A 25,318-nucleotide genomic window follows, 5' to 3' on the forward strand; every position below is an offset into this window, starting at 1 on the left:
TAAATCAGCGCATTTCCTCCCTATTCGTCTCAGTCAGTCACTGGACAACTTGGCAGACCTCTATGTCAGGGAGATTGTGAGATTGCATGGTGTTCCTGTGTCAATCATCTCCGATCGTGACCCGAGGTTCACCTCCAGGTTTTGGGGACAACTGCAGTTGGCCTTGGGCACGAAACTGAAATTCAGCACCGCTTTCCACCCTCAGATCGACGGACAATCTGAACTTACGATTCAGACTTTGGAGGACATGCTGCGAGCGTGCATGTTAGACTGGAAGGGAGAATGGGACTCTCATACCGGGTTGGGAGAATTCGCGTACAATAATAGTTATCATGCGAGTATCGGTATGGCCCCGTACGAAGCTTTGTACGGGAAGCCTTGTCGATCACCTGTTTACTGGGATGAGGTTGGTGAACGGATGTTAGATTCACCTATAGTGCTACAACACTATACTCAGCAAGTGCAGATGATCAGGGAACGTTTGCGTACCGCGCAGAGTCGGTAGAAGTGTTACGTCGATCGTCGACGTAGAGAGCTCGAATTCTCAATAGGAGATATGGTTTTTGTTAAGGTATCTCCTACAAAGAGCGTTTTCCGTTTTGGGAAGAAAGGAAAGCTGAGTCCCCGGTTCGTCGGACCTTTTGAGATCCTGGATCGGATCGGTGAGGCGGCTTATCGTGTTGCGCTGCCTCCTCAGTACGCTCAGATCCACGACGTCTTCCACGTATCTATGCTGAGAAGATACGTTCACGACCCATCACACATCATTCATTATGATGATGTGGATATCCAAAAAGACTTGCGTTCGAGGAAAGACCAGTGGCAATCGTTGACCGTCGAGACCAAGTGCTCAGATCGAAGACGATTTCTCTTGTAAAAGTACGTTGGCAACACCATGGAATAAATGAATATACATGGGAGCCTGAGTCGGATATCAGGGAAAAATACCCTGACTTGTATTTTGACCAGTGCATGGAATAAAAATTTCGCGGACAAAATTATTTTAAGGAGGGTAGGATGTAATAACCCGTAAAAAAAAAAGTTAGGATTCGGGTCGGATCCGGACCCGACCCGGACCCAATTGAGGCACCGCCTCCCTCGTGCCTTCTTTAGACAATAAGGCAGGGGTTTCAAATACGACCCCCCCCCTCGCTGTCTCTCTCCCTCACCGCCTCCCGACTCTCCCTCGCTCGTCTGCTGCCGCCACTTGCGACCTCTCTCCGACGCCCCCGCCGACCACCAGGTACGTTCTTCCTCCTCTTCTTCTCCCTCTTTCCGTCTCTCTCTCTCTCCCATCCTTCCCCCTCGTTTCTTCGTTACACAGGGAGGGGAGGGCTGAGCCTCCTCCCTGCTTTCGTACGACAGGCGAGGGGCGGAACCCCCTCCCTACTTCCGTACGGCAGGGGAGGGGCCGGGCCCCTCTTCCCTGCTCTCTGCTACGGCAGGGGAGGGGTCGAGCCCCTCCTCCCTGCCCCTTTTTGTTGCGCCAGCAGGGGCCATCGGCCCCTGCCTTTCGTTTGCCAGCAGGGGCCTATGGCCCCTGCCTTTCTTTTACGCCAGCAGGGGCCATCGGCCCCTGCCTTTCGTTTGCCAGCAGAGGCCATCGGCCCCTGCCTTTCGTTTGCCAGCAGGGGCCTATGGCCCCTGCCTTTCTTTTGTCAGCAGGGGCATAGGCCCCTGCCTTTCGTTTACCAGCAGGGGCCTATGGCCCCTGCATTTCTTTTAACAGCAGGGGCATAGACCCCTGCCTTTCGTTTGCCAGCAGGGGCCTATGGCCCCTGCCTTTCTTTTGTCAGCAGGGGCCCTGCCTTTCGGTTGCCAGCAGGGGCCATCGGCCCCTGCCTTTCTGTGTGCCAGCAGGGGCCATTGGCCCCTGCCTTTTTGTTTGCTAGCAGGGGCCGATCCCCCCTGCCCCTTTGTGCGCGAGCCTATACCCTTGGTCGACAGACCTGGGGAATCTTTGCAAGCTACATCGTAATGGGGACAGATCATTACAAATGTTGATCTCCAGCGAGGAATTTCTAGTGAACGTGAGTCATCTGCTCACATTGACTACATCCCTCTTTGGGCGGCAAGGCTCATTTGGCCCTGCCCCATCCTTTTTTTCGAGTCATTTGGGACTGTTGGCCCCAGCTCTATGTATTGGAGAAGTTGAGTCTTTGCCTTGCTTTTGTCTGGGCTTGCATGCTAATATCGCATATTTGCAGTTACGACGGATCTCACTCGCGCTCCGCGACTCGAGCCGTCAATTGTGTACGTCCGCAGACGTCAGCAAGCTCGTAACCCTCCAAGGTAGGGGAAGATTGTACGGAAGACTTGGATAATTGAATTAAGTTCAATTAAACTAAAAACGATCAATAAATGAATATATATATATACAAATATATATATATATATGTATATATATATATATATATATTTATACGAGTATACACTTAACTCAAGGACGCGGTTTCGCGATCCTTGCCCTTTACCTTATGTCAGTCTATACTTGCCATCGTGTATCACGTCGAGATCTCGTGTTGCATTCTTGCTTATGGTTTGTATGTGCCGTCACGCATCGTGGCGAGGTTCAGCGTTGCACTTCTGCTTACCGTCTTTACCTTGTCGTCGCGCTTTGCGCCTAGACTCTTGTTTTTGTATGTTTTATTACTGCTTTGCTATTGCAGATGCCGCACAGGTTTTTGCTCTTTGCATATGCCTTAAAGGCATCCTCAGGCATTCACCTCTCTCTCTCGCGACGAGAGTTGAGATAGGAGCTAGCGTAACATCCCCGTCTAAGGAGGGGGATACCTTGCAAGGATCCTGACTCCTTGAGTATGCAGTCCTGCAGATGAGTTGGAGTTTCTGTTGAGAAACATGTTTCTCGTCTATCGAGGCCGGTGTCGAGTCATGCGAGGCATGTAGATACCCCGATAGCGGATGAGGTTCTAGAAAATCGCAGGCATAATGTTGGCACAAGGTACTGCTGTTTCAAAGGATATAGTAAAGTTGATAAACTTTACATCTTTGTGAAACACTCCTGTTGAGGCTTCTTTTGAGGAGCTATACCCCCTTCATCCTAGAGTACTTGTAGTCGTGCACGACACGTCTAGTACTGCGATGATCGGATGAGACGGTCGTGCGACCTCGAACAGTGCGAAATGCACAATGCTGGAATCACATAAATGGTCTCACATTCGCCTTCACAGGCAAGATGCTCGAGTGGTTTAAAGACCACAACATAGAGTGGGTCGTTAGTTAAGCAACCCCTAACGTACCTATTCGTTTCTAGTGGTCTGTCAAGGGAGAGGACAAAGCGGTACAAACTCCAATGGACAGGTTGTTAACAACCACCCTACGGGCAATGATCCAGCCTCCCCAGTCATTGGAGTTAGGGGAAAGGGGCTACAATAGTTAGCTCAGCACTTCTGTAGAAGTTGGATGCATCCGTGGCACTGCCTCCTTTGGGGAATCCTCTCTCGGCTAAAGCCGTCCCTCTGGAGCGGACTCAACTAGCTATTCGGGTTATTCAAAATACATAGAATAACAGACGCCCGAACTAGTCTCAGTTGTTTCTACGTTTTGCCTGCGCGTACCCGCAGGCTAGTAATATCGAAACATAAAGTCTGTTCACACTGGTTGTTGAGTAGTGAGACTCACTTGCACTCGCTTGCACCACTGACTCGCTTGCACCATTGACTCGCTTGCACTACCTATTCGTTTGCACTACTGATTCGCTTGCACTACTTACGCGTTTGCACTGTGTACCTGCTTGCATTGCTTACCTGTTTAACTGCATATCTGCTTTAAACTGCGTAACCTACTGAATTAAATGTACATAATTCAGTTTCCTTGTAGTCTCTCTTGTGCACCTACTAGTTTTTTTGCGAAACTAACCCATTCTATGGGTACAGGTGATGAATAGGTACTTCACGGGCGATGGCGCGATGGCAAGATGACTTCAAGACTTTCTTCTTCCTGCTCTTAGCTCGCGTCCTGATGTTTTTGGGTCTTGTAACGGATTTTCCTTGGGACATCCGAATTTTGTACTTTTAGAACCTTCTTTTAATGAAAGTGCCTTTTTCAAGTAGCATGGGTTGTATGTTTTGGTTCTTTAGCTAACGTGCCCAAAGTGGTCAACTTACTTTTCTAAAATTAACAAAAGGATGGTCTTCCGCTTATTTCTTAAACCAACTCTGTAATAAAGAGATTCTTTTAGTCTTTTGTCTGTTTTATGAAAGGTTTGAAAGTTGAAAGTTTGGGGCATTACAGTTCGAACCACTAAGTTTAAAACCAAAGGAGAAGTGAGAGTCTTTTTCACCCATTAGAGAGGGAAGAGGATAGAAAATAATGAGTACCTCAAAGGATTTTCAAACCTTTCTTCACAAAAGATGCTTCTAAAATATTGCCCGAAGGAGATGGTTCAGGTTATGCATATATGCTATTAGGTAACCCTATATTTGATGAAGAACAGAAGTGAGGTTTCATTTACCTAACACAGGAGAGCCTCCTATATGTGTCTCTTCTCTTTTTTCTGTTCCCTTCTGCTTCTTTACTAAGAAACCTGCAAGGTTTATCATATAGTGAAAACATAGGTCATGGCATTTGCTTTATACAGGTGGTGAACAATGATGGGGCATCTGCATTATGGAAGCCCCTTTCACAGATGATGCATCTGCAAAGAACAGATCCTCCTCTCCTCCCTCTACCCTAGGACGCCTTTCTATACCTTTTTGTGCAGAAAAGAGGAAAATTTTCCCATGGTTGCCGCTGATATGTATCCCCAAAAAAGGGCCCTTTTGAATTGTAGCATCATTGTTCTTTAATTGTTCTATTTGAATTCAGTAGCCTACAAAATTGTATGAAAGGTAACTTTTATTTATTCAAGTTAGACTTGTGTTTTTAGTTTCATATGTAGAAAATGTATTCTAGTATTTTGTTTAACAAAACGTGAACTTAGATTGATGTGGTTATCAATGATAAGCTTTAAACTTTAGAATCCTTTTGGGGCTCACCCCGCGTAGTGGGGATAAGTGATGATGATGACGAATCCACTCAAATGATTTCAAATCTATTAATTGAATACTTAAGTTTGTTGATGTAAATGGCTTTCAGGTGTTAATGAAACCTGGGAAGCCATTAACTTTTGCAGAGATTACTGTTGATTCAACAGTGGGAAGGCCAGAAAAGAAGATTCTTGCATTTGGTTTGCCTGGAAATCCTGTGAGCTGCATAGTTTGTTTCCATCTTATGGTTGTCCCTGCCCTTCGTTATCTGGCAGGGTGGGCAAATCCTAATCTTCAGAGGTTGGTGGAATTACCCAATATGTTTGAGTTTCTGTTTCATTCATTTATAACAGATTTATATGTAGTTGAAAGTAACCCATGTTTATGCAGTGGTCCCTGAACTAGTTCCAGTTTGTGGGTTTTCATCCCCCCCCCCACCCCCTTATGCCAAATTAAATCCTTTACGGAAATTAGTCACAACACAACCCTTATCTTGTTTGCACACTATCATTTATAAGCTATGTAACAGGGATTCGGCTAGCAGGGTGCCGCAACCGCGTCGACTCGACGCGGGTGCGGCCAACCCGACCCTGGGTGCGTTGACCGCACCCAGGGTCATTTCAGTCCATTTTTTTGGATTTTTTTTTAAAAAAAAAATTTGCCCTATGAAATGGGCTGCGGCGCCAGGGGGAACCCCCGGACCCCCCCTTATATATATATATATATATATATATATATATATATATATATTACATTTTTGCCCCTGCCGCACCCCCGCACCTGGGTTTTTTGGAAGTGCCGAATCCCCGCACCCGCACCCATGTGACATAGTTTATAAGTTAAAAGTCAACATCATGGTCATCTGGAGATACCAAGAAATCAGTGCTTAATAATCATCTATCTGAGTTTATTGTCATCTTAAAAAAGAAAAACTAATGTATGCGCACTTTTTAGTCATTTTGCTGATTGACATCTGGCAGTGGCACATGTAGTTCTTACTATTTTAATGACTTTGTATTTTCCGAGTTATAGTTTAAGAGAAATACAAGTTAATAGAAGGATGGACCTCTTACAAGAATTATTAAGGGTGATAACCAGGCCTCTTTTTCTTTTTTCTTTTCCCATTTTTGTTATGTTTTTTGCAGTCTTCTGATTCTGATTTACATTATATTCAGAGCCCTTGATCAACCCATACAGGTTTCGGTCCATCTATGCCTTACTTCTTGAACAGTTTTTTCTGTTCTCTTTTTGCTTAAATCTAGTATTCATTCTTTTTTATCTCTCCTTATTTTCTGCAAAATCCTTTCCCCTAATCTCTTGGTTCTTTCTTCTACTCATTTCCAGTGCTTCTTCAGATCTCTTCTCCAGCTGTTGCGTTATTCTTTTCATCTGCTTTTGTCATTTTCCCTTCTCTTTAGCCTTTCATGTTCTCACTTCTCTTCTCTTCTTCCTTTTGTTCTCTTCTAGTTTGTCTTTTATTGATGTCATCACTGAGGCTGTTCTATTGCTGACATCATCATTTAATATCAATGCACCATCCTCTTCCTCAAATTTAAACTTTCCTTTTCCTGAAGTCTAAATTGACCCTTAACAGCTTCTTTGCTTGGAAAGGCATATTGGTGTCATGCATATGGTGCATAAAGTTGGGAATCATTTGATGGAGCACAGCCCCTCTTAAATTCCTTTCAAAAGATGACCTTGTTGAAAATAAGATGAGTTAAAAGGGTTGTTATTCTAAATCTATTGATGAATATGAGTTGGCTAATTTCCAAGAACTCATTGGTGGATAAATTCTACTTTGCTAGAGGGGATCTTAACTCAGAATGTTAATTTAAATTAGCAATCATATTACCGGAATAAAGCCTCCACTTAAGCTGATTTCAAAATATGAACCTACTTAAAATGGACAAGTTAATAAGGTTTTCATTGCAAATCGTCTTTGTGAAGATTGACCGCTTAGTTCCAATGACTAAATCAATAAGGATGAGTAAATACTACTTGTTTGAGGGGATCTTAAGTTATTGATTTAACCAGTTGTCTTTGGAGAGGTTACATGATTGGTATACACCAAGTCTGTCAGCTAATTTAAATGCATTTGAGAGAGCTTTTAATTGTAAAGAGGAAGATATTTCAATTTTTTACTGTCCAGTGGAGATAAAGATTGTTTGTGACCAATTAGCATTAATCCAATAGCCATTAGTGATGCTAGCAGGGTACACATGGGCTTTGAGAGTTTGTTGACAAGTGACTACAAAACCCAGTATCCTACTTTTGCTGAGTTGCATCCCATGTTGCATTATAATCTTTATTACCTGGTATACACAGTTAGGGGACAACCACACAAAGAAGAGGAAGATGAATGAGAAACACAAGAAATCCTTCATTCAATATGAAAAATGAGAGTGCATACATCTTAAAGCGAGTCGATCCCTTTGGTTACACTACAAGACAAATTTTGTTGACCTCTAACCTCTTGAAAAAGTACAGAAGTGCCCCTATAAATAATTCTGTATACACCATGGGCAATAGAATAATAATAATGCATATTATACAATCCATATCACACTCTTCAACACCACCCCTCAAACATGAGATGATGCTAGAGGACATCTCAAGTTTGCTGAGAAATGTTTGAAGTGTATTAACAGGTAGACTCTGTAATGAAAACAAGAGGAATACAAATGAGCCACCAAGGGTATACAATGATCAAGAGAGAGTGCACAACACAAGTCCACAAAGGGACAATACATAAGCCAATCAATGGCAAATACATAAGATCGCAAGATCCACCAATGGGCATGCATACACAAAAGAACACAGAACATAAAAAAATAATAGATCTTTATTGAGTTAGAATGCCTAGAAAGACATTAAAGAAAATAGGGACAAGAGGTCCCTTTATATACAACATAGGAGGGCCAAGGGTGCCCCAATGTAGTCGTTGGGGAGCCCCCAATTACTCTATGACCTAAAAGGTCAAAAAGCCCTGGATAATAATAAAAAGATAAATTAAAAAAACAAAAGGTCAGATCTGTCCCTAATGTAGGGCCTATTACAAATGTATAAAATGACCAAAATACCCCTAGAGGGCATAACCTATTACAAATCAATAAACATGATATACATACATAAATATATGTATATGCATACATATATAAATATACAATATATCTATATATCTTAACACTCCCTTTCAAACTTACTTTGTGATAACCGAAAGTTTGTAAATACAAGTCTTCAAATGTCTTTATTGGTAATTTTCACCAAATGCCTTCATTGGCTATCTCTATCTTCATGATATGATGCATCAAAAATTACTTTTTCAACCCATCTCATCTTTAAAAACCTGCGAAGATAATAAAACAAAGATTTCAACTACACAAATTTAAATATCCTAACTAAATCGTTTTAAGATAAAATGAAAGAGTTTGAACATGACAAGAGTTAAGAATAGTTATAAATTAAATGTATATAGTTTCAAAACAAAAAATATATTTTGAACAAGAACAACAAAAATTAAAGTATATTGATATTATATATAGATATATATGGAGAAGCGATGATTAAGCATGCCAACAAAACATAAAAAAAATCATATATAAAAAATAAACTAAACAATTTTAAAAGCAAGTATCAAGAAAAATAACTTTACGCAATAATTTTTAAAATTTTATAAAAATTAGCACCAATTCAACCAAGGTATAATAGCCATTGAGATAGACACAAGGAATTTACTTCAAAAAACAATTTTCAAGAATTCTAGTTAGACAATCATAACCTTAAAATCAATATATTTTTCAAGAAAACATAAATAGAGATCTAAGCAAAACACGACAACATGCATATTAAATGTAAGAGCTTAAAGGAACTCGCAACAAAAAAACTAATTAAATCCATACAAAAATGCAAGATGACCATCGTGGAACAAATCTAATTATCCTTAACATGTATATCCAACTTGTAATTTTGAGAACTTTGATATTTCATTTTTTTGAAATTGGGTTACGGTCGGCTCAAAAATCGCGTTTTTCAAAAATGACCCACCTCTATGTTTACATTTTTTTGACTGGATCAGATCCGATCCAATCTGTTTGATTTGAATTAATATGGATCTGGACCCAGTCCAAGACCCATATTAACTAGGACCTAGTCCAGGTTGGGATCCATATGGATTTGAACATAGATTTGGATCCAGATTTGAATTCCAAGTTCAACCAATTTAAAACTTTAAATTCAATCTAAAGGTTAAATTAAGAGAGAATTCTACTATGAGAGGACTTCCAGAGGAAGGCGACACCCTCTGGAATATTCTAAAAATTAATTATTTAATAATTAAATATTAAATAATTAATCAAAATATTATTGGATAAGGTGGAGTTCTACATGGAGTAGAACTCTACCTAGATAGGTGTTCTAGATAGATCTCTAATATATATATATATATATATATATATATAAGATAATAAGAGGATAAATAAGAGTAGTTAAAGAGAGATAGAGTTCTACATTTTATAGAACTCTATCCTCTATAGAAAGGACTCTAGAGGGGACGTCACCCTCTCTCTAGAAAAAAAAATTATAAGGGTTTAACTCGTCTCTCTCTAGATTTCGTTTTCTAGAGAGAGAGAGAGAGAGGAAAGGAGGAAGAAGGAGAGAAAGAATCCATCTTTCTCACCGACCGTCCATTTTTTTTGGTCTATTTCCACATCCAATCTAAGGTATGGGTTTCTCTCTAGATTTGAACGGGGAGAAATAGGTTAAATCAAATTCATGTAATATTATCAAGGGGAAAATCAAAATCTGTAATCTAGAATCATGTTTAAACCTATGTTTCAAATTACGATTTTGTTTATCCTTGGTTGATGTAACCATACCAACGATTTTTATTATTATATTTGAACAAGGATTTAATATCAAGTATTCGTGGAGTTACATACATGCTGCCGATTTCTGCATCCAATCCTTTTTTTTATGATATATATATATATATATATATATATATATATATATATATATACAAACAACAACAACAACAACAACTACGCCTTCATCCCAAAACAATTGGGGTCAGCGATATGAACCAAAAAAGAAATTCATTTTGGGTCTTCCACATGAATCCTTTTCCTCCAATCATTTCTATCCAACGCCATGTCCTCAGTGAGGTTCAAAGCATTCATATCCTTTCCTATCATCTCCATCCAAGTCTTCCTAGGCCTACCCCGACCTCTTTTAACTAATATATTTTCCCATTTCTCCAACCTTCTAACTGGAGCATCATTAGGCCTTCGCCGAATATGTCCAAACCACCGTAAACGATTCTCTCGCATCTTATTTTCAATGGGTGCAACACCTACCTTCTTACGTATCTCTTCGTTCCGAGTCTTATCTTTTATTGTATTTCCACACATCCATCTAAGCATCCGCATCTCAGCTACACTCATTTTTTGAATATGATGTCTCTTGGCAGCCCAACATTCCGTACCATATAGTAAAGCGGGTCTAATAGTCGTCCTATAAAACTTTCCCTTCAACCGCAATGGCATTCTACGATCGCACAGCACTCCAGTAGCACTTTTCCATTTCATCCACCCAACCTTTATCCTATGATTTACATCTCCATCAATTTCTCCATACTTTTGAATGATGGATCCCAAATATTTGAAATAATCATTCACCGGTATATCTTGCTCACCAAGCTTCACTACATTCCCATCACTACTTCGTTGCTTACTAAACCGACATTCCATATATTCAGTCTTACTCTTACTCAACTTAAAACCTCTTGCTTCCAATGTCTGTCTCCATAATTCTAACTTAGCATTAACCCCAGCTCTAGACTCATCAATCAAAACAATATCATCAGCAAACAACATACACCACGGTACATTTTCTTGAATTGATCTCGTAAGCTCATCCATCACTATCGCAAATAGGAAAGGGCTTAAAGCAGATCCTTGATGTCCCAACCGTTATCGGAAAATTGGTTGTCACCCCTCCACAAGTGCGGACATTGATTACTACTCCTTCATACATATCTTTAATTGAGAGAAACACCTTTCTTCATCATTGTCCACCAGAGAACGTCCCTAGGTACTCTATCGTATGCCTTCTCTAAATCAATAAAAACCATATGCAAATCTTTGTTCCTCTCTCTATATCTTTCAATAAGTTGTCTAAGAAGATGTATAGCTTCCATAGTTGATCTTCCAGGCATAAAACCAAATTGATTCTCCGATACCATGACAACCTTCCTCAACCTAGACTCAATCACCCTCTCCCAAAGTTTCATAGTATGACTCATGAGTTTTATACCACGATAGTTTGTGCAATCTTGTATATCACCCTTATTCTTATATAAAGGCACCAAAGTACTCTTCCTCCACTCATTAGGCATCTTATTTGTTCGCCAAATCAAGTTAAAAAGATTTGTCAACCATTCTAAACCTTTCTCTCCCAAGCATTTCCAAGCCTCGATAGGTATACCATCTGGGCCAACTGCCCTTCTTGATTTCATTTTCTTCAAAGCCTCTGCAATTTCTTTCTTTTGAATCTTGCGCATGAAGTCACGATTTATCTCATGAAAAGGAATGGAGAAGTCTCCAAGATCTTGAGCATGACTATCATTAAATAGCTTATCAAAATAATCTTTCCATCTCTCCTTAATCTCCTCATCTTTGACTAAAACCCTTTGCGTTTCATCTTTGATACATCTAACCATACCCAAATCCTTCGATTTCCTATCTCTCATCTTTGCAAGCCTATAAATATCCTTCTCGCCTTCTTTGGTATCCAACTTGTCATAAACCTCCTTATATACCTTAGCCCTCGCGTTTCGAACAACTTTTTTAGCTTCCTTCTTTGCTATCATATACTTCTCCAAATTCTCATTATCACGACTCTTACTTAGATTTCTATAACACTCTCTTTTAACCTTAATAGCTAATTTGACATCCTCGTTCCACCATGATGTATCCTTACCTAGTGGTGCACCGCCTTTAGACTCACCCAATACCTCCTTAGCTATTTTTCTCATACCACCCGCTATCTTATTCCACATTGATTCTGAATCCTCCTCGAGACACCAATCAACATCCTTAACTACCTGCTCTACAAACATTCCTTGTTTAGCTCCTTTCAGTGCCCACCACTTAATTCTAAGATCTAAAATTAAGACTCTATGTTGTGTAGCTACACTTTCTCCTGGTATAACCTTACAATCGATGCAATAACCCCTATCTCTCTTTCTAAGTAGGAAAAAATCTATCTGACTCGTATTAACCCCACTTTTAAATGTTACTAGGTGAGATTCCCTCTTCCTAAACCAAGTGTTTGCTAAGATCATATCATAGGACAAACAAAAATCTAAAATCCTTTCTCCACTTTCATTTCTTTCTCCTATACCATAGCCTCCATGGATATTCTCAAATCCATCCCTACTAATGCCTACATGTCCATTAAGGTCACCGCCGATGAAAAGCTTTTCTCCATAAGATGTCTCTTGTACTACTCCATCTAAATCTTCCCAAAATTGATGCTTAATGGAATCATCTAAACCTACTTGAGGTGCATAAACACTAATAATATTAATAATATCCGTACCTAATACTAATTTAATAAGTAAAATTCTATCACCCTTCTTACAGACCTCAACTACATTATCTATAAACTGACGACTCATAACAATCCCTACTCCATTCCTATTCCTATTTATTCCCGTATACCAAATCTTATATCCCCAAGGTTCTATCACTTTAGCTTTCTCACCTACCCATTTGGTCTCTTGAAGACATAAAATATCAATCTTTCTCCTACACATAACATCTACTAACTCTACCAACTTACCAGTTAAAGACCCTATGTTCCAAGTGGCTAACCTAATTTTATGGTCTTGGACTAACTTCTTTACCCCCACCCGTCCAACAAAGTGAGGGAACCCTTGCCTATTTGACACCACACCCGGGCGCCGGTGTGACGCGTCGCTTCTGGGCGACGACCTAGCAACCCTTGCACATTTATCACTGCCTCCGGGCCTAGAGAGTACAACGCGTCGCTCAGTAGGGAACGCCCCAACGAAATTCTCATATTGGTTCATTTTCATAGGATATGACAAAGTTTTTATGCTGGCTGTCACAGGCCTACCGCAACCCTCCTCCTTTATCCGGGCTTGGGACCGGCAGTGTATAACTACACAGGCGGAGTTATATATATATATATATATATATATATATATATATATATATATTGACCCTATCTATTTTGGCATAGGTTGAGTTTTAATACTCGTGTTTAAAAAAAATATGTATATGTTCGTTGATATAGATTCAGTTGATACATCTGAAACATGCACTTCACTTACATGTATAATATTTTTTTTCTCATATGAAATCGGCATATACTTGTTTTGTTATCTTTTTGACAAAAAGAAATTGATTTAAGTTCATGATCTCAGCCTGTTTTTGTCAATGGATCTTATGATTCATGCATGCAGCCAATAGATACTTTTTCTGTTCTGTTGTGGCTTGCCTTGCATCATATGTATATATATGCATGCAGATTTGGAACAGATCTGCAACATGTAGTTATGTTTGTAGATCTGATTCAAATATGCAACATATATACATGTATGCAGATCCAACCCAGATCTGCTAAGTGTTTCAAGCATGCAGATCTGGATCAGATCTGCAACATGTAATTATGTTTGTATATCTGGTTCAGATCTGCAACATATATACATGTATGCCGATCCGACCCAAGATTTGCTAAGTGTTCCAATCTTGCAGATCGGGTCTCTCTGTCGATTTCCCTCTTGTGGTCAGATTTGACCGGATCTGCTGTGCTCTTGAACACGCAGAGACCAACTCAGACATTGGTTGATAATCAGATTCATACCTACACCTATAGACTGTTATCTGATTTTTGTTGTTGTTATGATGTTGATCATCAATTTGTTTTGATGTTGTTTGATGATTGACATCAAACTATATTGATGCAAACTGTTTTAGATGTTGTCATGAATATCAAAATTGCTTTTGATGATGTTATGCATGTCAAAAATGTTTTGATATGCTGTTGAATATGTTTTTTGTATGCTGCCATGTGGACTGTCGTAAATACTGAAAAATATGTTGTACATACGTGTTTTGTGGATTATTGTTGGGCATTATGGTGCTGCAGATTTTTGTACATCATTGTTCCGTTCGCAACATGTTGTATGTTCCTGCAGCAGCAATATGCTGCCAACAGCATGCCAATGTTCAGCGGCAATATGCTGTCAACATGCTGCTGCGCTGTCAACATGCTGCTGCGCATGTGAGGTGCCTTAAGTATGGCCTGTTGGTTGGAGCTTGGTCCAGTAAAATTTGGACCAGATTTGCCCCTTCTCGACTCTTGTGCAATCTGATTTGATTTTCATGGTGTGTGGCACATGGATTTTGAACAGATTGGAAATGGTTGGTATGTTATGTTTTTTTGAATAATATAGTTATGTTCAGATTTGATTTGTACCTAGACAACTTATTGAGAGAAATAGAGACAAACATTGGGAGAGGGTGATTGAGTCTAGGTTGAGGAAAGTTGCCATGATATCAGAGAATCAATTTGGTTTTATGCCTGGAAGATCAACTATGAAAGCTATACATCTTCTTAGACAACTTATTGAGAGAAATAGAGAGAGGAACAAAGATTTGCATATGGTTTTTATTGATTTGGAGAAGGCATACGATAGAGTACCTAGGGACGTTCTCTGGTGGACAATGATTAAGAAAGGTGTTTCTCTCAAGTACATTAGTATAATTAAGGATATGTACGAAGGAGTAGTAACCAATGTCCGCACTTGTGGAGGGGTGACAACCAATTTTCCTATAACGGTTGGGTTACATCAAGGATCTGCTTTAAGCCCTTTCCTATTTGCTATAGTGATGGATGAGCTTACGAGATCAATTCAAGAAAATGTGCCGTGGTGTATGTTGTTTGCTGATGCTATTGTTTTGATTGATGAGTCTAGAGCTGGGGTTAATGCTAAGTTGGAATTATGGAGACAAACATTGGAAGCAAGAGGTTTTAAGTTGAGTAAGAGTAAGACAGAATACATGGAATGTCGGTTTAGTAAGCAACGAAGTAGTGATGGGAGTGTAGTGAAGCTTGGTGAGCAAGAAATACCGGTGGATGATTGTTTCAAATATTTGGGATCTATCATTCAAAAGTATGGAGAAATTGATGGAGATGTAAATCATAGGATAAAGGTTGGGTGGATGAAATGGAAAAGTGCAACTGGAGTGTTGTGCGATCGTAGAATGCCAGTGCGGTTTAAGGGAAAGTTTTATAGGACGACTATTAGACCCGCTTTACTATATGGTACGGAATGTTGGGCTGTCAAGAGACATCATATTCAAAAAATGAGTGTAGCTGAGATGCGTATGCTGAGATGGATGTGTGGAAATACAATAAAAGATAAGATTCAGAATGAGGAGATACGTAAGAAGGTAGGCGTTGCACCCATTGAAAATAAGATGAGAGAGAATCATTTACGGTGGTTTGGACATATTCGGCGAAGGCCTAATGATGCTCCAGTTAGAAGGATGGAGAAATGGGAAAATATATTAGTTAAAAGAGGTCGGGGTAGGCCTAGGAAGACATGGATGGAGGTGATAGGAAAGGATATGAATGCTTTGAACCTCATCGAGGACATGGCATTGGATAGAAATGATTGGAGGAGAAGGATTCATGTGGAAGACCCAGAATGATTTTCTTTTTTGGTTCATATCGCCGACCCCAATTGTTTTGGGATGAAGGCGTAATTGTTGTTGTTGTCAGATTTGATTTGTATAGATTGCAGGGTACTTGTGCTGATATGTTATCCATTCAATTATCATGTTGAAAATATATATGTCATATGCATTGAAAATTATGAAATTTATTTTGTTGTATGCATGAATATGATTGTTTGCATGTTTGAGAGCTTATACATAAATTAGATCATGTTAATGTATGTTGCAAGCTTCTATTTGCATGCGTATGCAAATTGTTTTACATGTGCATTCTTGTTGTGTGTGATCGAACATGCATTGTGAATATGTTTTGAACAAGTGTGCGCATGTTCACTAAGAATTTTGCATAAGATGCATATATGTGGTCCGTTGAGAACCACTACTATTCTGATATTATTGGTTTTTCCAAATTATTGCACAGATAAAATGTGACGGGCTAGGGCCCGAGTTGGGTTTTGCATGTTGATTTGCAAAACAGTTCTTGTATAAAGAATTTGAATTTGTTTAAAAGGTAAAATAGACAAACAGTGTAATTAATTTTTTTTCTGGATGTCCCTTCCACAATATGGAAATGTTGGATGACAATTTTGTGATATCGTGTGTTTTTCCTTTGTTGTAGATTTTGAGATTTCTGAAAATTTGGCCAAGTATTTTGTAAGTTGATCGAAATCTTCGATTTTAGGTGGCGTCAGCTAAGTCTGGGTGTGGCCAGGACCCATTGACAAGACCTAAATGAGGCAAATAAGATTTGTAAAACTTTTTTGTTTTTGACCTTTAAAATCAAGCAAAATCGAGCGAAATTTGGGTTAAATTCAGGCAAAATTCAGAGGCGAAAATCAGGTAGTATATCATTAGATGCCTCTCTTAATTCTAAGAACATTGATATTTTGTTTTTCTGAATTCGGCATACGGTTGGCCTGAAAATCATTTTTTTTTCAAAAATGGCCTGCCTTTGTTTTACCATTTTCTTGATTGGATTGGATCAGATCCGTTTGATCCAAGTTGATATGGATCTAGACCCAGTCTAAGACCCATATTAACTAGGATATGGTCAAGGTTGGGATCCATATGGATTTTGGATATGGATTTGAATCCGGATCCAAAATCCAAGTCCAACCAATTTAAAACATTAAATTCAATCTAAAGTTTAAATTGAGTAAGAATTCTGCCATGAGAGGACTTCAAGAGGGGACAGGCACCCTCTGAAATATTCTAAAAATTAATTATTTAATAAATATTTTATATATTTTAATAAAAATTAAATATTCTAAATATTTTATGGAAAAAAGGGAAATATGTTTTTAAAAAGGATATATATATATATAGTGACAATTTTTTATTTTCCGTTTGTTGTGTCGATTTCCCTAAAACATCCATTGCTAAAAATACGTGTGATCTTGATAGTAGTCGATTTTTTTCCTTGTGGAACTAATACATGTTAATGGCCTTTTCTACTTATGCATGCGAATATATATTATACCCTTATTCAATATCGATTTTATTTTCTGTTTTGGTATAATGGTAATGTTTGTGGACAAATTTATATTTCCTGGAATTTTCTATTCACGCACCTAGCCCGAACACATACTTATATATATGTAGTTCTGTTGGCTGCATCACGGTTCTTGTTTAGGATCAGATCTGACCCTAAACCAGGCCTGCCGCAGGCCCTGACATATACATATATATATATATACATATATATATATATATATATATATATATATATATATATATATATATATATATATATATATATATATATCTGTGTGTGTGTGTGTGTGTTTTGGATCTGTCACAGATTTCCAGCATGCTATTTTTTTTATATAGCTGCTGTTATGACTGCTCTTGTAAAACTGATTTTTTTTTACATTCTTACCATCACCAACGATCTGTTGGTTATACCACAAAGTGGAGCCGATTTTCTGTTAAGATGTAGAGCAGCGTTAGTTTATTTTTCAACACTATCAAGGTGTCATATTACAGCTATTTGAGGGCTGTTATAAATTCACATCTAACAAGGGAAGGTTTGTGTGGACTTGCTTGAATAGTTCAAGCATTTCCTGCATTCTCATCCCTTGTTTGCCGAAAGCTCTAGACTTTTCAAGAACTTGAGGAAATGGTAAGGGGGATCATAGGAAGTAAAAGGCTCTTCCTGCAAACTTTCTCCCTTTTCCTCCATATTGTTCTGAGGTGTTAACCGAGAGGGTGTGGATGTAGGAGCATCCGTTCTCTGAGTCATCTCCTTCTTATGCTCCTTACCAGAACGTAAGGCTAAGACAACCTTGGCTTGCTCATGATGAGACTCTGTGAAATGCAAGCCAGGCTGGGCCAGTTTCTTGCCTCTCGGGTTGACCAGAGGTTGGCTAGGTAAGGTCCCCTCACTTCTCCTGCTAAAGGCCTTCGTTAATTGCCCTATATGTACCTCAAGTTTTGAGATTGATTGGGTATGAGAATTGAGGTTGGCCTTTATACCAACGAATGCTTGCAAGAGCTTCTCCTCAAAAGACTAACTCATCGAAGTCTCTTGTTGGGCATTTTGCCTTAACAGGGGAGAGTTCTGAGGCACTGGTCTTTGAAGACTGCCAAACCCACTAGGTCTCCCTTTGTTTTGGTTTGGAGCTAGGGTATTTTGTGGATTTTTCAACGCAAAATTGGGATGGTTTCGCTATCCCCGATTGTAAGTAGGTCCATATGGATCATGCACTGGTTTGACGAAACCTTGGGCAACATTCACTTGCTCTTGAACAAACTCAGGATAGTGAAGTGTCGCCAGACAGTCTGTTATATAGTGTGTAGGGCTAGCACAGAGCTCGCAGACTTGATTCAATGTAGTTGGGCCAGCTAACAGTTGGTCCACCTTGATTTGAAGCTTTTGGTTGGACCCAACTTCTAGAATTTATCTTTTTTTAGGACCACTTGGATCAGAGGTAATCCTTTCAAACCTCGAATATGAGGTATGATGCATAGAGTTATCGCTTAATGTTTCAAAAAGCGACCATGCTTCATCTTCGTTCTTGAGCATAAATGTGCCCCCAAAAGCAACATTCACCATCTGACGGTTCTTCTCAGTAAGACCGTCATAAAAATATTGCACCAACTACCATTTAGGTACTTGGTGGCGAATGCATGAATACAAGAGGTCCTTGAGTTTTTCTCATGTTTCATGAAATTGCTCCTCTTCCAACTGCAGGAAGCTAGTGATTGCTTTCTTGTACTGATTCGTTTTACCAATGAGAAAGTATTTCTTTAAAAATTCTTTTTGAAGTTGCTGCCATGTGGTAATTCAAATCGAGTCAATGGACTTCAACCAATGCTTCACCTTATCTTTCAAAGAGAAGGGAAAGAGCGTGAGTTTTAAGGCATCATCGTCAAAGTTGTGAATTCGCAAAGTTGAGCAAATTTCTAAAAATTCATTCAAGTGGCGATAAGGATCTTGATTACTATAACCATAAAAAGATGAAAGCATTTGAATAATGCTAGCCTTAATCTCTAAGGTATTTTGCCCTACATCCGGTCTTGTGATAAGAGGCTGGGGTGTACTTATTAGGAATGAAGTACTTCCTAAGTGGGCGTGTTGGGACATCTTCACCTGTAAAAACCGAAAAAAAATTTATTTGACTTGGATTCGGGTCGGATCCGGACCCGGACCCGACTCAGACCCAACTGAGGCACCGCCTCTCTTCTACTTGTAAAAGACGAGGCCGAAGGGGAGGGGAGGTTCTCGAAGCCCCCTTCCACCCCTTCTGCTCTCGTCTCTCTCTCCTTTTCGTCAGTTGCCTCGACTGCCATCGTCGGCAGGCATAGCCACCGACGACAGCATCGTCGGATCCCCCCTCGTCGGTGACAAGCGCTCCTCTCCCTTCTTCGACCCCCCTCCGCTGCCGCCGCCGTCGCCGCCGACAGCGACCACCAGGTACGCGCCTTCTCCTTTGCTCCCCCTCTTTCATTCATCTTTCTCTCTCTCCCTCTTTCCCCCTCGTTTCTTCGTTACGCAAGGAGGGGAGGGTCGAACCACCTCCCTGCTCCTGTTTTGGCAGAGGAGGCAGAGGAGGGGCTCACCCCCCTCCTCTCTGTGCCCTCTGTCAAGGCAGGGGAGGGGCCGAGCCCTCCTCCCTGCCTCCTGTCACGGCAGAGGAGGGGCTCGCCCACCTCCTCTTTGTGCCCTCTGTCAAGGCAGGGGAGGGGCCGAGCCCTCCTCCCTGCCTCCTGTTACGGCAGGGGAGGGGCCGAGCCCCCCCCTCCCTGCCTCCTGTTACGGCAGAGGAGGGGCTCGGCCCCCTCCTCTCTGTCCCCTCTGTCACGGCAGGGGAGGGGCCGAGCCCCTCCTCCCTGCCTCTTGTTACGGCAGAGGAGGGGCTCGGCCCCCTCCTCTCTGCCCCCTATTAGGCAGGGGAGGGGCTGAGCCCCCTCCTTGCTCTCTGTCATGGCAGGGGAGGGGCTGAGCCCCCTCTTTGCCCTTTCGTTCGGCAGGGGAGGGGCTGAGCCCCCTCCCTGCTCTTTGTTTTGACAGGGGAGGGGGTTGAGCCCCTCCTTGCTCTTTGTTACGGCAGGGGAGGGGGCCGAGCCCTCCCTGTGCCTCTTTTCTCGTTAGGCAGGGGCATCGCCCCTTCCTTCGTTGTTTTTCGGCAGGCAGGGGCAAAGCCTCCTGCCTCCTCCCTTGTGCTAATGGGTGGGGGGCTTGACCCCCTGTCTCTTTGCTCTTTTGGCAAGCAGGGCGACGCTTCGGCCTCCCTCGTTGCCTTCGTAAGGCAGGGGCGCAACCCTGCCTACCCTTGCTTTCGGAGGGCAGGGGAGCAACCCCCCCTGCCTCCCCGTTGTTTGCTGACAGCATGTCAGCAGGGGCTCGTGGCCCTGCCCCTGCTTCTTGCGCTTATAGCAGGTGCGCATGTGCACGATGCCCCTGCCTCTGCTTTCCTGTACGTCAGGACGACGATAGTGCCCTTGACTTTCTATTTTGGTATTAGCTTGCTAAGATCGTTACTTTTGCAGCTCGTACGACGGATCCTGCTCGCGCTCCGCGACCCGAGCCGCCAATCGCGTACATCCGCGGACGACATCAAGCTTGCAACTCTCAAAGGTAGGGGAAGATTGCACAGAAGACTTGGACAATTGAATTGAGTTCAATTAACTAAAAAGGACAATTAAATAAATATATATGCATATATATATCATATATATTTATATGAGTACACATTTAACTCAAGGACGCGGTTTCGTGATCCTTGTCCTTTACTTTGCCGTTGCGCATCACGCAAGGGTTCTGCGTTGCACTTCTACTTAAAGTCTTTCCTTTGTCGTCGCGCTTTGCGCTAGGCTCTTGCTTTTGCATATGTGTTGTTACTGCCTTGCTATTGCAGATGATGCTCAGGTTCTCGCTCATTGCATACGCGTTTGAGGCATCCTTGTGGAGGATGCAAGAGACATCTAGCTCTCCCTCTTGCGACAAGAGTTCAGTCGGGAGCGAGCGGCACATCCTCGTCTAAGGAGAGGGATACCTCGCAAGGATCCTAGCTCTTCGTGTGCACAGTCCTGCAGAGTCGACTTGAGATTTTAGGGAGCTGAGCAAAAGCATCGAAGACTGCTCCAAATCGAAGCATTCAGAAGGATGTGACTGGCTGGTTCTGCTCGCCTTTTTGGCATATCTCGGGTGATTCCGAATTGGGGGTTCGAGCGAACTTCTTAGCGGGTGTTCTGTTTGAGAAACCCGTATCCCGTCTATCGAGGCCGGTATCGAGTCATGCGAGACATATAGATACCCCGATAGCGGATGTGATTCGAGATAATCACATGCATAATGTTGGCACAAGGTACTGCTGTTTCAAAAGATAGAGTAAAGTTGATAAACTTTACATCTTTGTGAAACACTCCTGTTGAGGCTTCTATTGACGAGCTATACCCCCTTCATCCTAGAGTACTTGTAGTCGTGCACGACACGTCTAGTACTGCGATGATCGGATGAGACGGTCGCGCGACTTCGAACAACGCTAAATGCAAAACGTTGTAATCACATAAATGGCCTCACATTCGCCTTCACAGGCAAGATGCTCGAGTGGTTTAAATACCACAACATAGAATGGGTCGTTAGTTAAGCAACCCCTAACGTATTTATTCGCTTCTTTGTGTCTGTCAAGGGAGAGGACAAAGCGGTACAAACTCCAATGGACAGGTTGTTAACAACCACCCTACGGGCAACGATCCGACCTCCCCAGTCATTGGAGTTAGGGGAAAGGGGCTACATTACTTTGCTCAACACTTCTGCAGAAGTTGGATGCATCCGTGGCACAACCTCCTTTGGGGAATCCTCTCTCGGCTAAAGTCGTCCCTTTGGAGCGAACTCAACTAGCTATTCGGGTTATTGAAAATACATAGAATAACAGACGCCCGAACTAGTCTCAGTTGGTTCTACGTTTTGCCTGCGCGTACCCGCAGGTTCGTAATTATCGAATCATAAGGTATGTTCACACTGATTGTTGAGTCGTGAGATTTGCTTGCACCACGGATTCGCTTGCACTACTGATTCGCTTGCACTACTGCTTCACTTGCACTACTAATTCGCTTGCTTGCTCGATAGTTCAGTATGCTACTCGTTGAGCTGTGCACGCCTGTCAAGGCGTTATTCTAGTTGGTTAAACTGCTTACGCAGTTATTTGCGGAGTAATAAGGAGCTTCTCATACTAGTTAAATGCTTATAATAATAGCATTATGCCAGTTGCTACATATTAGCATGTGACTTGCTTTATCCCTTGGCCGAACTGTTTGGTGCTTATTGTAGCGTAGTACTTGTTGGCTTGCATCTCTTATGATTGATGTGATTGCATACAGCTCGTAATCTACGAACTGGTGGCAAGTAGGATTGATGTGGTCGCTTGTCTTATAAGCTGCTTACATATTATGATATAACTGTTGCCGTATGATTGCTTATGAATGGCTTGCGATGTAATGGTTTATGCCTTACGATTAATTTAATTACTTGTTGATGAACTGAGTCATTTTATGGTAATTATATGTTTTACGAGCATTGTTATGAGTGCTTGTCTTGTTAAGTTGTTTTGTTTGGCTGACAGGTAGAGTTAGTTACCCTTCGCCCATAGAATCAACTGAATTGCCACATCTGCGCGTTCTCATGTGTCGTTTACACATGCCTTGAGGGCCTATTTGAGGATTGCAATATTCCTTGTGGCAATAACACGATGCGTAAGATTATATGCTTCTATGTGAAGTGATACGATGCATATTGCTGATATGTATGCTTGTGCTCATATTGGGCTACTGAACCCGAGACGGTCAATGGTTCAGAGCAGTCGATTAATGATGCATGTATCACTGAGTAGGGCGTCTGTCGAGGACCTGATCTCCAAAGGATTATCTGCGAGGGTGTGTATGATCAAAACCAGATACCCGACTAAAGTGGTAGATTCTCTGTGAGGATGTACACTGTCCACGAACGGGTAGCCGCAAAGACGGTGAACTCCTGTGAGAAAGTGTATGATCCAAGACCAGGTATACCATCTAGGGCAGAATTCCTTGTGAGGTTAAACATTTCCCAGACCAGGTGATCCGGGCGTTGATCTTGTTGTTTGTATTAGTGACTATCGACCCTTAGAACGGTCATTTGTGTTGATGCGCGTATCGCAATGATTTTCATTGGATATGACATTTGTTGGGGACCCGCTTCCCAAAGGGTTCGCTGTAGGGGTATGTATGGTCAAGACCAGGTGACCCTGCTAGAGCGGTAGAATCTCTGTGAGGATGTACACTGTCCACGAACGGGTAACCGCGAAGTCGGTGAACTCCTGTGAGGATGTGTATGGTCCAAGATCAGGTATACCCTCTAGGGCGGTAATTCATTGTCCGGTCGTTTATCTCTCGGACCGAACGATCCAACGTGGATTTTGTGTTTTTCCTTACCATAAAAAGTTATGGTGAGCGGTGACGATCTCCTGAGATTGTTTGTGATAGCCAACTATGAATTCATAGTTTCAGCTTTCTGTTTTAGCATGATTACATACAAGACTCATATGTGAGAATCAGATCGTTAGCGATTTGAGTTAGTGATTATGTTTTGGACCTTCTACGGAAGGGTGAGCTTTTCTGAGAAAGTATGACGCCTTAGTGAGTCATAACAGGTGGCAGTTGACCGCGTAAGGTTTTGAGAGATGAGAATAGGTTAAGGTTGTTCAGGACAACGCGTTTGTTAGAAGTAGTGAGCGACAAACGATGTCCTGATGGTGATTAGATGCTGTGACCTCGTTCTAGGAACGAGAACAAGCTAGTTGCGTGGTGGTTCACATCCTACGATCAATTGAATCGTATGCTGCGTTTGTCAGTTGCACTGCTTATTTGCTTTAAACTGCTTACTTGCTTTGAACTGCTTACTGTTTGCACTACTTACGCATTTGCACTGCTTACTCGCTTGCCCTACTTATTCGCTTGTACTATTTATGCGTTTGCACTATTCACCTGCTTGCATTGCTTACCTGTTTAACTGCCTATCTGCTTTAAACTGCGTAGCCTACTGAATTAAATGTACTTAATTCAGTTTCCTGTTAGTCTCTCTTGTGCACCTACTAGTTTTTCGCGAAACTAACCCATTCTATGGGTACAAGTGGTGATTAGGTACTCTACGGGCGATGGCGCGATTGCAAGATGGCTTCAGGACTTCTTCTTCCTGCTCTTAGCTCGCGTCCTAGACGCTTGGGTTTGTATCAGATTTCCCTTAGGATATTTGAATCTTGTGAGTTTTGGTTCTTTTAGCTAACGTGCCCAAAGTTGTCAGCTTGCCTTATGATTTATCAAAGAAAAATCTTTCGCTGATTTCATAAACAAACTCTAAAGGAAAGAGATATTTCTAGTCTCTTGCCTGTTTTTCTGAAAAGGTTCGCAAGGTTGAAATTTGGGGCGTTACATCACCCATTGCTCTAGCTCGTGGAGAACTGCTCCTAAACAAACACTTTGGATTGGAAAGTGTGGTTTGGAGTCGCCCTTGCATATACCGCAATTAGACTCGGTATAGCAAACGCCCTAGAATTGGTTTTCTACCTATTCTGGCATGCAATCCTGATCAAACCACACCACGAAGCATGCAATTATAACAAAAACAAATAAATAGTCAATCACACACTTGCAACAATAGAGTTATCTTAACAATAAGCAAACTCAATGCTCAATCACCTAAGTTGGGTACCCTAATTAGGTGGGCCGAGCAATAGAAATAAGATAGCTCTAGGGTTAACACACAAGTGTGGTTCTAACAATCATTAGTTAATTTACAAAAGCAAACTAACAATACTAATATAAACAAGAAATTAAACACAGACCTGTTGGATGTGTTATCTGAAACATATCAAAAAATCAGGTCGATCGAAAATTGACAACTGCCTGAACCTGGCTGTTTTCGACCGGATAGGCCTGATGCGAATCCCAAAACCAGTTTTCGTAATAGGTGATTCTGATCTGATTCGGAATGCGATTCTTCTAAAAAAAATCACAGAATGTCGAGGACAACCTTCTTTAATCAAAAATGATTTTTTGAGAATTTTTAGATTTGAAAAAGGCTGTCGA

The 25,318-nt window shown here is 41.3% G+C and overlaps 1 protein-coding gene across 2 annotated transcripts in view; it reads left to right on the top strand.

Moving 5' to 3' along the window:
• B73 (molybdopterin biosynthesis CNX1 protein / molybdenum cofactor biosynthesis enzyme CNX1 (CNX1)) overlaps positions 1 to 25,318 on the top strand; it is a 157,575-nt gene that overhangs the window by 80,605 nt on the left and 51,652 nt on the right. Inside the window, exon 7 of one of the 2 annotated variants that reach the window (XM_089999537.1) lies at positions 5,098 to 5,288. In XM_089999537.1, the coding sequence (XP_089855663.1) occupies positions 5,098 to 5,288 (191 nt within the window). The remainder of the gene's footprint in view (positions 1 to 5,097; positions 5,289 to 25,318) is intronic. The other variant, XM_089999538.1, reaches the window with a different exon arrangement.

The sequence above is a fragment of the Nuphar pumila genome, chromosome 3 (genome assembly GCF_984573655.1).
Source record: "Nuphar pumila chromosome 3, dmNupPumi1.hap1.1, whole genome shotgun sequence".
NCBI lineage: Eukaryota > Viridiplantae > Streptophyta > Magnoliopsida > Nymphaeales > Nymphaeaceae > Nuphar > Nuphar pumila.